General features: G+C 42.0%; 1 protein-coding gene across 1 annotated transcript; it reads left to right on the top strand.

Moving 5' to 3' along the window:
- Positions 1-348: 348 nt before the first annotated feature.
- LOC142922953 (interferon-induced very large GTPase 1-like) lies at positions 349-15,862 on the top strand. The gene has a single exon (XM_076063894.1). It carries the CDS (start codon positions 372-374, stop codon positions 1,581-1,583), a length of 1,212 nt encoding a protein of 403 aa, XP_075920009.1. The 5' UTR covers positions 349-371; the 3' UTR covers positions 1,584-15,862.
- Positions 15,863-16,479: the final 617 nt, after the last annotated feature.

Here is a 16,479-nt window from a genome sequence, read left to right as displayed (position 1 = left end):
ACAGTATGACCAGCCCTGCAACACTTGATGTAAAAACACAAATTGAAAACCTTCTTTACGAAGGTAATGCGAATCAAATTAAACACCTACAAACAGCGATATGTCACTATCACATAGGGACAGAATTTTACGTTAATCAAAACGAACACATTATGATGGGCACGAAATGGCTTGGAAGTCGGAGTCACCATTTCAAAGATGAGGATATGGAGTCAATTAAAAAATTAATTACTGACATAAAATTCAATGTCAATAGATGCATTACCACCCAAGAGAAACATAAAACGAATTTCAATTCATCCTACATATATGAAATTTTAGAGGTAATTAATTCAGAAATACAATAATTTTCACAATCCAATAAAAGATTTATGCTCACAGATAAGTTCAAAATTAATTTATCTGTCCACATATTGGCAGCAGTTACAGGGCGATTTCAGAAAATGCATGAGAATTTCCAGAGGGAAAATGACCCATTAGTATACTTCGTCAGTAAAAAAGAAGAATACTTCAACAGCTTCAAAATTCGCTGCCAAGGCTCAACATCCACAGCTATTTTTGTGGATTTTTTGTGTAACAAACTAAAAACATCCATTCAACAGGCAGTTTATGATAAAGTTTGTGTTGACATTGCAGGCAGGATGAAGTCCACATTTCCGGCATTCAACGGAAATCGATCAAAATTAGAAAACTACATTCTCATAGATTTAGCGAAGAAGAAAGATTTTAATGCATTTGATGAATATATTCACCATCCAAAACACCACTTTGAGAAATACATTACGGAATGTGTAGAAGAGTATTGCAAGGAAAACGATAATGAAATAATTTATGAGATGTTAAAGTCAAGTCTTGGGGATTCCACAGCTGCAATTACTCGTGCAATTAATAAAGCAACTGAAATCGTACAAGAAAACGAGTATGATGCATCTTCATGGCTGGATGCATTTTGCACACAGCTTGATGACGCCATCAAGCTCCCAAGACAAACTTTGGACAAAGGCGACTACAAAGAAATAACGGATATTGAATTTCTTAAAGAAGAATTAACAAACGGACTAAAAACCGTGGTTCAAGGCTTAAAAGATACATTTTCTTCAGCATGCTTAAATGATTTACAAAACGTTCAGAACGAACCTCACGAAATACTATTTCGGCAGCTATGTGGGTGCTGGGTGCAGTGCCCGTTCTGTAAAGCCATCTGCACAAACACGATGTCCAATCATGAAGGAGACCACAGTGTTCCCATTCACCGCCCCAGGGCAGTACGTGGAGGACATTGGCATGAAACTGATCACTTTGTCACCGACATCTGCACTAGTTTAGTTGCCAGTAACTGCAGCATAGTGTTTCCAGACAGAAAAATACCATGGAAGGATTATCGTACAGCCGGGCCAAATTATGCTTGTTGGAGCATAACACCAGACTTAACCACACAGCCATATTGGAAATGGTTTGTCTGCAAGTTCAAGTCAAACTTAGAAAAGCGCTATAACCTAAAATTTGCAGCGCTGGGAAAAATTCCATCAGATTGGGAATGTATTAAAGAACATGATGTTATTGAGGATTTAGATAAACTGTAGGTTAATAAAACTACAAATGAGCATCCTATGTCACAGATGAACTTATGAATATGTGGCTCTGTTTCAAAGTCTGAAAGATTTTCATTTTTATGTTATTAATAATAACGAACAAAATTCATCATCAAACAGGAACATCTCTAAAATGGCATGTCATTTAACGGTCGTTACATGCATGCATATGGACATACATTTAACTTGAGACATTGTAGATGTTATAGTAAACTGATCATCTGCCTTAGACGTGAATATTTTCGCGCAAAATAAATATATGCATCTTTTTAAGTAATCCATAAAGAAATATCTACAATCATTTACAATGTGTGTATTCCTCTATACCCTTGTTTTGTTTAAACGTGCATTTTGTTTGTGATGCACTTCAAATGTAAATCCAAAATTAAGAATAGAAATGTCAATGAAAATGGTAAATTACACATCAGCTAACTGCGTGCTTAATATTAAATTGTGTTTCTACTTTAACATTTGTAATTGAAATCTAAAATCAATATTGCATGTTTTAATAGTAAATTTGTGCTTCTAGTTCCCACAAATACTCACCAGCCTTGCACTTTCTTCTTCATGTTGGTGTCGGACCCCTATTTCATGATGCAGAACCTTCTCCCCTGGGTGCTCTCTTCTAGAGCTTTAATCACCTGCCCATCCCCTCTCATGAATGCCCAAGACAGGTATTTTGCCTCTCACGATCGTTCTTTTCAGACTTTTATGTTCATCCAAAATTGCTTCATCATGAGCATAATACTATATTTCCATGGGATAGCATATGGCCAGTTGAAGTCAAATCCAAAGCTGAAAAGGTTCCAATATTATCAAGTATTCCGTTCTCAGCATGGATATCTGCCAAATGTAACATTTAAGTAAATGTTGAAACATCTTTACCAGTAACTTCTTCTTTGCTGCTTATTTCCCTTTGCAGCAGCAATTCTGTCTTGCTGAATGCTATTTTTTCCATTAAAATAATGATATCACCATTACGCACAATTAACTCGTTTGCTCTCCAATTATACGTTCAGACCCAACAATAACACATGTGAGTAAATACAACACAATTTCAGCAAACCTAAGGGTACTGTAATTCTATAATCGCAACAAATGCTTCCAATGACTGGAAAGGCACCAAATGAGACACAAAAATTAGCGGGGTTTACAAGGCTCTTAGAATTTACAAAATTAAACAACATTGTACTGATCAACACCATTCACCCCCACAAATAATCAAGAAGATCAACGTAGCACTCATGTTGTGGTGCATTTCACTACTGGACTGACGATACACGAATGTCAAACCATTTTTGGTCAAATAAAAAGAGTGGATATTTCTCTGGGGCAGACATTGGAAGTGATGACGGTGGCTTAATCATGATGATGGTCACAATAAAACTCAGAAAGAATTTCAGGGAAAAGAGCACGAGAGCGAGATATGACTTGGACAAACTCTACAGCCGACAGATAAAGGTAGAATATTAAGCAATGATTTCAATAAGGTTTGCGCCATGACTAATGTTAGTGCTACATTAAGTTACGGATGATTTCATGTAATATCACAATAAAGGGCCAAAATATGTTATTAACAAGGCTTGGGGGTTTAAACAGCAATGAGTGACTAAGGGGGGCATGTACCAAAGTGACTAGTCATGGAATTTGAAATCCAAGAGACCTGATGGAGAAGACGATACAATGATCAATCATCCACTAAACAATCCTGTCAGAACTGAAAAACTATTTTTTCTCGACAGAAACAGAAGAAAGCTCTTGAGACTGTTAGGAAACTCATCAAATGGAACCAGTCAATACAATCAGCAACATAACTATTTAGCAACTTATTTGCAAACAGTAACACACACTTACACGCTCTAACCCAAAAACCTCTATTTATGGATGATATTGCTCGCGAAAACCTCCGTGTTAAACTGAGTAACACAAACAGACAGCCAATGACTCCCTCCAATATCAATGTTGCTGAAATGATGTGCTTCCAAAATGTCGTGTCGCTAATGGGATGTGAAAAAATATTTGTTTAATGTTCATGTTGAGGTAAAGATATTGGAGAGATGTGCATTGTGACCCTATTGATTTTGGAACTTTTATTCGAATAATTATGTCATGATACAAAGTATCCAAGTCACAGTAAGGTTGGCAGCATACTGTGAAATATCTGTCGAAGCCCAGAGGAACTTTTTAACCACATTTTCTAGGGCACAGTCGAAGTTAAGAGAGGGTGGCCAATGATCAACATCGTGCCTTAGACGTAAATATCAAAGGCATACATGTAGATCACAAGAGACTGATAAAGGTGGAATCGGTTGATACATCACTGGCCACACCTACGACATTACAAGTTAAGTAAACAAAACTCACATTCGTAATCTTCAACTCTTATCCACTCTATATCTCTGGCCTCTGTTTATGTGCTATGAAAAAGGGCCATTGTCACGAATAATCTGTTATATATATAAATGAGTATTTATAGCAGTGCTATTGCTTTTTTAAGCCAAACGTCCAGTAACTTATGATAATGACGATACCAACATTTTCATACGTGGACATATAATCATACAGGTTGGTAAATGTGAAGAAATAGTAACAGTTTTGCATACAATTAATAACATTTCTAGGTTTGATGCATCGAAGTCAATAGGCTGTATGACTTGAGCATTATAATGTTTTAGGTGATTTTCAGATAAGCATAGGAGCAAATATTGTCCACGCTGCCTACTCATCTTCCTCTCTTCCAGATCCATTGTCAGTTATTGCAAAGTCTACATTATTTTTAACACCACAATTTGCATAGCATGAAGATGGAAAAAACTGCATATTAAGTGTAACACGATCAATATCAATGGACAAAAGCAAACAACTTTAAAATGTAAATGAGTGGAAGCTGGATCAAGAAAACGACAAATGCAGAGTTCTATTAAATATCAACGAATAGGCTGAGATAAATAAGTAGAACAACAGATTCATCCTCTGGGCATTGTTGGCAATACAGGCGGCAGGAAGACGTCACTTTGAAGGGACATGGAAGGCGATGAACAAGACGACAGAGATGGATTCATAAAAGCAACTAATAAAAGTGGCATCATTGCTGACAAATGCTTCAGAAGGGTGGACGAGTGGAAAGATCAAGTTCTACAACTGCCAACCGCTTCCAAAGACAACATAAATTGTTGACTTTTGATATAATTATTTTACACGAAGCTTCATATTTTACTTCATTAACAACTTTAAGTTAATTACATCTATTGTCAATTTGGTCATTGTAGATTGTGTTGTATATGAGCCTTTTCCAAAATTGATATTAACAATAATATTTGCCGTTATATATATCATATTTTTTTAACAAACGAAACAATATAATTAATAAAACCCGTAAGCCAGGCACACAAAAAAACCAGGTGTCGGTCATAAACAGGCCATTAATAAATAAAGAAATAATAAAACTCTCGAGGCGAGGATGTTAGCAGCTATCTGCGAAGATCTCCAGATGAACAAGAGTTTGATGTGCCCTAAGGGAGGTCAAGCAGAGGGAAGCCCTCCCGCAAGCCAGAAATGAGGACGCCCACGGGTTAAACTATTTTTTTTTTAAAACAACGGTTCAAATTTAAAATGCAATAACAAGAATGAGCTAAAGTTAGCGGTCCTCGCGCTCACTCCAATCAAGACCAGGCCACCAGATACATCAGTGAATTATTATCCAATAATTAATTCGCTATCAAATGATTTTCACCTTTAATACTTTTACTGTTAAAACAAAGCTTGGAGACAAAATACCGAGTCACATCAAAGGTTATCGAGAAGGAATGAGGCGAACGGGCAAACTTACGAAAGAGTTTAAACAATATCCCAAGCAACCCCGACCACCTTTGTCTCTCTCACAGCGCGGAGAAGCAGGAATTAAACCTTATCACAAGGGGCCATCTGGAAAAGCCAGCCGGGTTTGATGAGGAGACACACCCCACCCCACACACGGCAACCAGACAAACAAGTTTTAAAGAAATTGCAAAATAACATTAATAATAATGTGTTAACCTTAAACGATATTCCATTATAGAACCTTACAGAACCAAGGGATATGGATTCCAACAATCTGGAAACGGACCTCTTAAACTCAGGATGAAAATTATTTTTCTTTTTAATAATTCCATCATAACATTTCGAACCTCGGTAAACCGAGAGGTGTCGGGAGGACGTAGTTACAAACACGAGTCGTGGCGAACATGGGACCAAATGGTATTTGAGAAATATAAGTCGAAAGTATAAAGAGATAGGTGCTCCCGACCACCTTTGTCTCTCCCGAAGAGCGCGAGAGAGGAATTTCACGCCAGGGCAAACAGATCGTTATCGCAGGAGTCATCTGTACACACAAACACACGAACTCACACACAGACCCCGCCCCCCCCTTTTCCACTGCGCAGAGAGAATTGTCTTTGAATATAACGGTCAGCCGCATTTTTCAAACCCCAGTGAAGTTAAGTCAAGAGTCAAGACAGATCAGCGAGTCAAGACGTCCACAGGACGAGCAGTCGCATGGAGCGGCTGGCTCCGAGCCTCGCTGAGTAGCGAGGATCGCTGAGTAGCGATGTATCAACAAAAGTGAGTCATACAGCAGTGGAGGAAACCTGCTGTCAGCGAACCAGCACGGGCGCGTTCGCGCACTTCAACAGAGAGAGCACGTGCGACTCAACTCACTCAACTGAAGAAAAAGCTTGGCCAGCCGCCAACAAAGTATCAGCGAATCAGCGCTGAGAGCGCTCGAGCATCTCCACAAAGCAAGCACGTGCAACGTGGCTCAACCAGCAGCGGAAAAGCTTGGGCAGCCGCCAACAACTTCAGCAAACCAGTGACCAAGCGCGTGCGACTTGAGTCATACAGCAGTGGAGGAAACCTGCTGTCAGCGAATCAGCACGGGCGCGTTCGCGCATCTTCAAGAAGAAAGAGCGCGGCCAGCAACGCCAAGCAAGAGCGTGCAGCAGCTCAACCAGCAGTGGAGAGAAACTGCTGCCAGCGAACCGGCACGGGCGCGTTCGCGCACCTTCAAGGAGAAAGAGCGCGGCCAGCAACGCCAAGCAAGACCGTGCAGCAGCTCAACCAGCAGTGGAGAGAAACTGCTGCCAGCGAACCGGCACGGGCACGTTCGCGCACCTTCAAGGAGAAAGAGCGCGGCCAGCAACGCCAAGCAAGAGCGTGCAGCAGCTCAGCCAGCAGTGGAGAGAAACTGCTGTCAGCGAACCAGCACGGGCGCGTTCGTGCATCTTCAAGGAGAGGGAGCGCGCGCCACCAGCGTGCCACCAGCACCAGCGCGTGCCAACAGCGTGCCACCAGCGTGCTACAGCGCGCAACTTCGCGTCACCAGCGCTGAGAGGGCAGCGGCCCCGCACTCAACACCCATCGGCGCGACGACGGCGAGCGTCGTGCTGACTCATCCAGCCAGCGGTGGACAGAAACTGGCAGCCGGTCGTATGCAACCCCTCCTCCACACTCTCCCCCTCACTCCCCCACCGCGCCGCAACACACAGGAAACACATTTTGGACACAAGAGATGCTAACCTCGGCGTCTGCTTTACGCAAAGAATTGAACCAGTGATAAAGAAGACACACGATACGCATATCGGGATAATCAAGAAGGGTGCCACTCCAAGGTGGTGCATTAAAAATCAATTCATAAAGGAAAATACTGCTGTCATTGAGTTGCATAATAACCAATCGTCCTGTTAACAACGTGATAAGAATTGACTTGAAGGTCTATGAATGGATGTGGTACTGTGTGGGCAATGTTTAAACACGAATTTACATATTATAAGGTTAAGGTTTTGATAGAATAGTTGCATGTTTTTAATCTCTCTCTCAACAACCGATTGATTGTGTTACGCGTCGGGAATTAACCACCGCGCCGCAACACACAGGAAACACATTTTGGACACAAGAGATGCTAACCTCGGCGTCTGCTTTACGCAAAGAATTGAACCAGTGATAAAGAAGACACACGATACGCATATCGGGATAATCAAGAAGGGTGCCACTCCAAGGTGGTGCATTAAAAATCAATTCATAAAGGAAAATACTGCTGTCATTGAGTTGCATAATAACCAATCGTCCTGTTAACAACGTGATACGAATTGACTTGAAGGTCTATGAATGTATGTGGTTCTGTGTGGGCAATGTTTAAACACGAATTTACATATTATAAGGTTAAGGTTTTGATAGAATAGTTGCATGTTTTAATATCTCTCTCAACAACCGATTGATTGTGTTACGCGTCGGGAATTAACCACAGGTGCCGCTATCGAGGTGAAACAACGCAATCGTGATGGTATCATGTTAACGCTGTGTTGAAATTCCAAAATCCCGAGATTGAGTTTTCATATTATCCAAAAATTAAAGTTAGCTAGAAATAAAATTGATTAAAGCAGAAGGTTTGTGTGTGATTCTTCCTGAAATTCTGCATAATATTGTTCTGCGTATGAGATCTGAATCCTGGGGACCTATCATAAGCACACTATCACCACACATAATCCATAACACACATAATCCGTAATGTTCAATCGAGAGTAATCGTATTCTTATCGATAATACGGAATTAAAGAGCAGAGTCGAATCGACTCTCTCTCATTCACGCTCACAACGCCTGCGTCACTGCATACGATTAATTGCGTTATTCCAATTCATAACACAATCCTCGTCACCGAGGCTCGACCTGATAATCCATAACGACCTGCATTATCATAACCACGCCCACTCGCATAAATTAATACGATTATCTCTCGAATCAACATAATTTATGCGCATAATTACATCGATTAACATAATTTCGGATAAATTATGCAAATTTTAAATTTCATTTAATTTTCATTATTTTCATCAATTTTCATAACACCTATATATACAACATATTGGGCGCGTCGTCCGGGATCTCTCGCAGACAGTTTATGCTTGAATTAAGGAACAAATCACTGTTGTATTAACCAAGGTTTTATGATCTAACGTTACCCTGTGACTGTAACGGGTGTAAAACAAAAAAAACGCACTCTGAAGGGAAATTCCAGAGTAGCAGGGTATAACAAAGACAGTTGAAGTAAGATTATTTGCTCGAGTCAAACTGACCACATCCTGTGATACAAGTGTTTTTATACGTGCTCTGAAGGGAATACCAGAGTCACACGAGTCGAACTGATGCATTCTGGATACAACTGTTTTGATATGCACTCTGAAGTGAAATTCCAGAGATGCTCGTATTAAGAGTAATTTTTGAGTGGATTGCGGGATATTGGGAACTTGTACCAAAAAGGTCAGGCCGATCTGCTACAGAGCAAACAAATCAGGGAGACACATGGAAGGGGAGCTGTATTGATGACATTGGGACACTGCTTAAGAACTGGATAAAATGGGAGAAAAGCGAACACGATGTAAAAACATCAGGAATAGCTACGCTGAACTCAGACCCTCTCGCACAGACAGACAAACAGAGATTATGGGATGAAGAAAATTTCGGAAAAGAAACAGGTGGGACTGATAACCCCGAAGTCAGAGTGAGACAGAATATTAAAACTAAATCACCAGGAGATTATGTACTAATAACGCGAGAAAGGGCGGAGCCGAAGCTCCGAGGCAACTCTCCAGGAAAACGCACCCCACGCACAGACGGCCGACACAAACATCGCGACAGGCACGACGCACCAGACAAATATAAATCAAACTCCCCACAAAAACCACATAAGTATGAGCCATGGGACAAACATGAGTCACCGAGCAAAGTTGACCCACGTTACAGGCGCAAAATACACTACAAAAATCATGTTAAGCAACGCCACCGTGATGTTAATGACTCATCCGAATCTGACTCGGATGACAATGATCAACTTTCCGAATACTCGTTCAGTAGTAACACTCTGAAATTGATGGACAAAGCTCTCGTCAGAATTCCCTATTTTGATCCACACAATAAGAACAGGGACATTCACACTCACATCGCAACGGTAGAAGCAGAAGCAATGATCAGGGGTCTGAGGAAAACGGATGAAAAAGCGAGTTTGCTGAAACGCAGCTTGCATGGACAGTCCATATCATGGGTAAAATCGCTACCATACGAGGTTCGGAACGATTTTAAAAAGCTGAGCCTGGCAGTGATTCGGAAGTTTGGAGAATATTCAACACTGTCTGAGGGATTTAACGCTGCAAAATCTATGACCCAGTGTGCAGACGAGGATCCTCGGGATTACCTCATGCGATTTAAAAGAGCGTACTATGCGGGCGATGTGGATCAGTATCACGAAGGTGACAAAAGGTTCAAAATTATGTTTTTTGGATCTTTAAGTCCAGAGATTACAGAAATTGTGGGAATGGTCTTGAATCCAGAGACAGCCTCCTTAGACCACATAGTGGATCGGGCACACATGGCTTGGCTGTACCGGGCTAAAAACAATGATTTCACAGCACACAGTGAACGGGACAAGGCAACCAGCCTATTAGAGGAAAATAAAAAACATGTGAGGCATTTGATGCACGCAGGCCCACAGTGCAGAAAACAAAAAGCACCCACGGATTACCAACATAATTACATACACGGGTGGTCAAATAACAATTACACGAGACAATGGCACACAGACCAGGAGCGATCGCAGCATGCACGGACGCGTATTTGCGAGAATCGCAATGCGTGGAGACCACGAGCAAAGTCAGACCAGTTCCAAATTCCACGGCACACAGGCCAGGAGCGTTCGCAGCGTGCAGAGACGCGTATTTGCGACAATCGCCACGGGTGGAAGCAAAGAGCAGGACCACATCTTCACCCAATGCAACGGCACACAGCCGGCCAAAATTACCCACACAGATGGCGAGATAACAATTACGGTCGACAGTGGCACATAGAGAATGAGCGGCCACGACACACAAAGACACATAATCGCGAGAATCACGGCGTGTATAGGCCAAGAGCAGAATCACGCCGATTCCCCATTCCACGATACACAAGGGGCACACATGGCTTGGCTGTAACAAAGAGGGTGACATGGGCACGTGATAAATCGCTCACACTGGTTGAGAGGAAAATGACAGGGAAAGAGGTGTCCGCTGATCTGAAAAAAAAATCACAGCCCTTTGAAAAGATCAAGCAGGTTGGAGGTTACAAACAGAACCAGGAGGGGAACCATGATTGTGGAAAACTAAATGCGCCATGCACACGCTTTGATGTGGTGGGGAACGCGAGAGTCGCTTCCGTGGTGAACCCACCTATTCAACAAGGAAAATTAACCATGAAGCGTGATCTAACAGGAAATGATAACCAACAGGATCGGGGGGAGGAACATGCTTGTTTGGTAAGTGGAAACGCGATCAATTGTGTCGCAAAATTGCGTGAGAGTACTGTAAAAGTGCCAGGGAAACGCGTTACGGAGACAAAAATCCATGATGGATCGGGGAATGTGTGGAAATCCAGCACACACAAAAACATGGAATCGAATCGAGGCACGGAATCGAATCGTGGTACGGAGTCAGCAAATCTGCACATGGCTGCGGAGAAGGCAAATGACCCCAACAGTCGAGCACGGAAACTCGTGTTGTGTACTAATCCTGGTGGCGGACGACATGGCTTCACGCCACATAAACCCACAGGGAAGGCGAGGGATAAAAAAAAATACCGATACGAACCAAGGAACCGTGCTCATTTGGCTAAAGCCATACCGACGATGGACCAAAACGACGATGTGATGATGTTGCATGGAAAGGTCACAGGTTACTCTAAAATACCTGGTCATGAGAAAAATTATTCTGTACTTTTGACCAAACGTGGCAGTAAGGTTGCCAATAACTTGGTAAACAGAAAACAAAGAGGTGAATGGAAGGAAACGGTGTACCACCGGGCTCGAAACCGCTATCCAGTGTTTCCCAGGAACTGAAACAAAAATCAAAGTATCAATAATTGATAACAACCGATGTAACATGTTGCCTTTATTTTTTCTTTTTCCTGTTCTTTTATTTTCTTATTTCAAATGTAATCATGCTGTGACACGTACGCGCGCGTTGTAAGGAAAAATCAGTCAACTCGAGGAATGTCGATGGTTCTAGATGGAAAAGGCATTTTTCTTTTATTTTTAAAAATAATCCGTGGCAGACCACCGATCATTTTTTAAAGGGCGGTGTGTTGTATATGAGCCTTTTCCAAAATTGATATTAACAATAATATTTGCCGTTATATATATCATATTTTTTTAACAAACGAAACAATATAATTAATAAAACCCGTAAGCCAGGCACACAAAAAAACCAGGTGTCGGTCATAAACAGGCCATTAATAAATAAAGAAATAATAAAACTCTCGAGGCGAGGATGTTAGCAGCTATCTGCGAAGATCTCCAGATGAACAAGAGTTTGATGTGCCCTAAGGGAGGTCAAGCAGAGGGAAGCCCTCCCGCAAGCCAGAAATGAGGACGCCCACGGGTTAAACTATTTTTTTTTAAAACAACGGTTCAAATTTAAAATGCAATAACAAGAATGAGCTAAAGTTAGCGGTCCTCGCGCTCACTCCAATCAAGACCAGGCCACCAGATACATCAGTGAATTATTATCCAATAATTAATTCGCTATCAAATGATTTTCACCTTTAATACTTTTACTGTTAAAACAAAGCTTGGAGACAAAATACCGAGTCACATCAAAGGTTATCGAGAAGGAATGAGGCGAACGGGCAAACTTACGAAAGAGTTTAAACAATATCCCAAGCAACCCCGACCACCTTTGTCTCTCTCACAGCGCGGAGAAGCAGGAATTAAACCTTATCACAAGGGGCCATCTGGAAAAGCCAGCCGGGTTTGATGAGGAGACACACCCCACCCCACACACGGCAACCAGACAAACAAGTTTTAAAGAAATTGCAAAATAACATTAATAATAATGTGTTAACCTTAAACGATATTCCATTATAGAACCTTACAGAACCAAGGGATATGGATTCCAACAATCTGGAAACGGACCTCTTAAACTCAGGATGAAAATTATTTTTTTTTTTAATAATTCCATCATAACATTTCGAACCTCGGTAAACCGAGAGGTGTCGGGAGGACGTAGTTACAAACACGAGTCGTGGCGAACATGGGACCAAATGGTATTTGAGAAATATAAGTCGAAAGTATAAAGAGATAGGTGCTCCCGACCACCTTTGTCTCTCCCGAAGAGCGCGAGAGAGGAATTTCACGCCAGGGCAAACAGATCGTTATCGCAGGAGTCATCTGTACACACAAACACACGAACTCACACACAGACCCCGCCCCCCCCTTTTCCACTGCGCAGAGAGAATTGTCTTTGAATATAACGGTCAGCCGCATTTTTCAAACCCCAGTGAAGTTAAGTCAAGAGTCAAGACAGATCAGCGAGTCAAGACGTCCACAGGACGAGCAGTCGCATGGAGCGGCTGGCTCCGAGCCTCGCTGAGTAGCGAGGATCGCTGAGTAGCGATGTATCAACAAAAGTGAGTCATACAGCAGTGGAGGAAACCTGCTGTCAGCGAACCAGCACGGGCGCGTTCGCGCACTTCAACAGAGAGAGCACGTGCGACTCAACTCACTCAACTGAAGAAAAAGCTTGGCCAGCCACCAACAAAGTATCAGCGAATCAGCGCTGAGAGCGCTCGAGCATCTCCACAAAGCAAGCACGTGCAACGTGGCTCAACCAGCAGCGGAAAAGCTTGGGCAGCCGCCAACAACTTCAGCAAACCAGTGACCAAGCGCGTGCGACTTGAGTCATACAGCAGTGGAGGAAACCTGCTGTCAGCGAATCAGCACGGGCGCGTTCGCGCATCTTCAAGAAGAAAGAGCGCGGCCAGCAACGCCAAGCAAGAGCGTGCAGCAGCTCAACCAGCAGTGGAGAGAAACTGCTGCCAGCGAACCGGCACGGGCGCGTTCGCGCACCTTCAAGGAGAAAGAGCGCGGCCAGCAACGCCAAGCAAGACCGTGCAGCAGCTCAACCAGCAGTGGAGAGAAACTGCTGCCAGCGAACCGGCACGGGCACGTTCGCGCACCTTCAAGGAGAAAGAGCGCGGCCAGCAACGCCAAGCAAGAGCGTGCAGCAGCTCAGCCAGCAGTGGAGAGAAACTGCTGTCAGCGAACCAGCACGGGCGCGTTCGTGCATCTTCAAGGAGAGGGAGCGCGCGCCACCAGCGTGCCACCAGCACCAGCGCGTGCCAACAGCGTGCCACCAGCGTGCTACAGCGCGCAACTTCGCGTCACCAGCGCTGAGAGGGCAGCGGCCCCGCACTCAACACCCATCGGCGCGACGACGGCGAGCGTCGTGCTGACTCATCCAGCCAGCGGTGGACAGAAACTGGCAGCCGGTCGTATGCAACCCCTCCTCCACACTCTCCCCCTCACTCCCCCACCGCGCCGCAACACACAGGAAACACATTTTGGACACAAGAGATGCTAACCTCGGCGTCTGCTTTACGCAAAGAATTGAACCAGTGATAAAGAAGACACACGATACGCATATTGGGATAATCAAGAAGGGTGCCACTCCAAGGTGGTGCATTAAAAATCAATTCATAAAGGAAAATACTGCTGTCATTGAGTTGCATAATAACCAATCGTCCTGTTAACAACGTGATAAGAATTGACTTGAAGGTCTATGAATGGATGTGGTACTGTGTGGGCAATGTTTAAACACGAATTTACATATTATAAGGTTAAGGTTTTGATAGAATAGTTGCATGTTTTTAATCTCTCTCTCAACAACCGATTGATTGTGTTACGCGTCGGGAATTAACCACCGCGCCGCAACACACAGGAAACACATTTTGGACACAAGAGATGCTAACCTCGGCGTCTGCTTTACGCAAAGAATTGAACCAGTGATAAAGAAGACACACGATACGCATATCGGGATAATCAAGAAGGGTGCCACTCCAAGGTGGTGCATTAAAAATCAATTCATAAAGGAAAATACTGCTGTCATTGAGTTGCATAATAACCAATCGTCCTGTTAAAAACGTGATACGAATTGACTTGAAGGTCTATGAATGTATGTGGTTCTGTGTGGGCAATGTTTAAACACGAATTTACATATTATAAGGTTAAGGTTTTGATAGAATAGTTGCATGTTTTAATATCTCTCTCAACAACCGATTGATTGTGTTACGCGTCGGGAATTAACCACAGGTGCCGCTATCGAGGTGAAACAACGCAATCGTGATGGTATCATGTTAACGCTGTGTTGAAATTCCAAAATCCCGAGATTGAGTTTTCATATTATCCAAAAATTAAAGTTAGCTAGAAATAAAATTGATTAAAGCAGAAGGTTTGTGTGTGATTCTTCCTGAAATTCTGCATAATATTGTTCTGCGTATGAGATCTGAATCCTGGGGACCTATCATAAGCACACTATCACCACACATAATCCATAACACACATAATCCGTAATGTTCAATCGAGAGTAATCGTATTCTTATCGATAATACGGAATTAAAGAGCAGAGTCGAATCGACTCTCTCTCATTCACGCTCACAACGCCTGCGTCACTGCATACGATTAATTGCGTTATTCCAATTCATAACACAATCCTCGTCACCGAGGCTCGACCTGATAATCCATAACGACCTGCATTATCATAACCACGCCCACTCGCATAAATTAATACGATTATCTCTCGAATCAACATAATTTATGCGCATAATTACATCGATTAACATAATTTCGGATAAATTATGCAAATTTTAAATTTCATTTAATTTTCATTATTTTCATCAATTTTCATAACACCTATATATACAACAATAAGGTGCGTGAGCAATTGGGAGGTGTTCTGGAATTTGAGTTATTTTCGATCGCATGCAACTTTATATATACATAGAGTAAGATGATACTATCTGAATACAATACAGGAATATATATGTACATCTTTACGTCATATTTACGAAGTGGAGTGTTGGCATAGTGCTTTGCTATCTGCCATATGATATTTGCCATCTGTGCATCTTATATTTTGTGGCAATAAGAATCTGATTTCAATAATATGGTTGGTATTGCAACAACCAATGAACTAAGGATTGTTTGGATGTCGCATTTTTTTTGTTTAGCTAATCTTGATTGTATAATGCTGAAGAGGTCAGTTATTTTATGAATTAATACCTGTTTGTATGTTTCGGAGCATGAACATGATATAGTGGTTGTGCAAATAGATACAAAACATATAAGTTTAACATAATATGTTTTCAAAGTCACAATTCAATGTTTTATTGGGGCCATAACTATCGGTTTTAATCAATACATTTATAAGCATACAAATATTAACATATTTTGTGTTTTAATGAAAGCAGCATTTCAAAGTGGTGAACAAGACAAACACGAAATACAAAACACACCAAGGGACAATTGAAAAAATGTAAAAAATTAGACGATCAAAATATTCTTAGTTTTTTCGGTAAAGTCACGTTCAACGTGACTTTACCGAAAAAACTAAGAATATGAATTACTGCAGTCACGAAAGCTTTAAATCAAAATTTACGATCAAAATAGTGAAGATATGCCAAGGAATGTGGGGAACGTTGGGTTCTGTTTTGGAAAAAAAAGGTTCCAAAGAGAGTTGTATTCTATTTGCATAGTTCTTCGAGCTCAATTGCCTTGCTTTTTAAATAATCCACAGCATCAGGTTTAAGAATCTGCATTACTTGTAAGTCTAAATCAAGGATTGTGTATTTATTAGAACAATTCTTCAAGGAGTAGATTTTACCTCTCCCTCTACCAGCCACTAAGGCCCACTGGTGGTTGTTGTGAAGAAGCCCGATGGTTCACTGAGGTTTTGCTTAGTTCTTAGCCACCTAAATCAGGTGACTTTTGATGGTACTTATCCCCTGCCGAGTATTAACGACTCATTGGAGGCATAAGCAGGGTCAATTTGTATT

The sequence above is a fragment of the Petromyzon marinus genome, unplaced genomic scaffold (assembly GCF_048934315.1).
Source record: "Petromyzon marinus isolate PM22_M1 ecotype Great Lakes invasive population unplaced genomic scaffold, UKy_Petmar_22M1.pri1.0 PM_Scaffold_23, whole genome shotgun sequence".
Classification (NCBI taxonomy): Eukaryota; Metazoa; Chordata; class Hyperoartia; order Petromyzontiformes; family Petromyzontidae; genus Petromyzon; species Petromyzon marinus.
The sequence above is the reverse complement of the archived record's forward strand: the minus strand, read 5'-3'. Positions and strand labels throughout refer to the sequence as shown.

Excerpts from the sequence above, each read along its gene's own strand:
- LOC142922953 (XM_076063894.1), top strand. The coding sequence starts at position 372 with ATGCTCACAGATAAGTTCAAAATTAATTTATCTGTCCACATATTGGCA.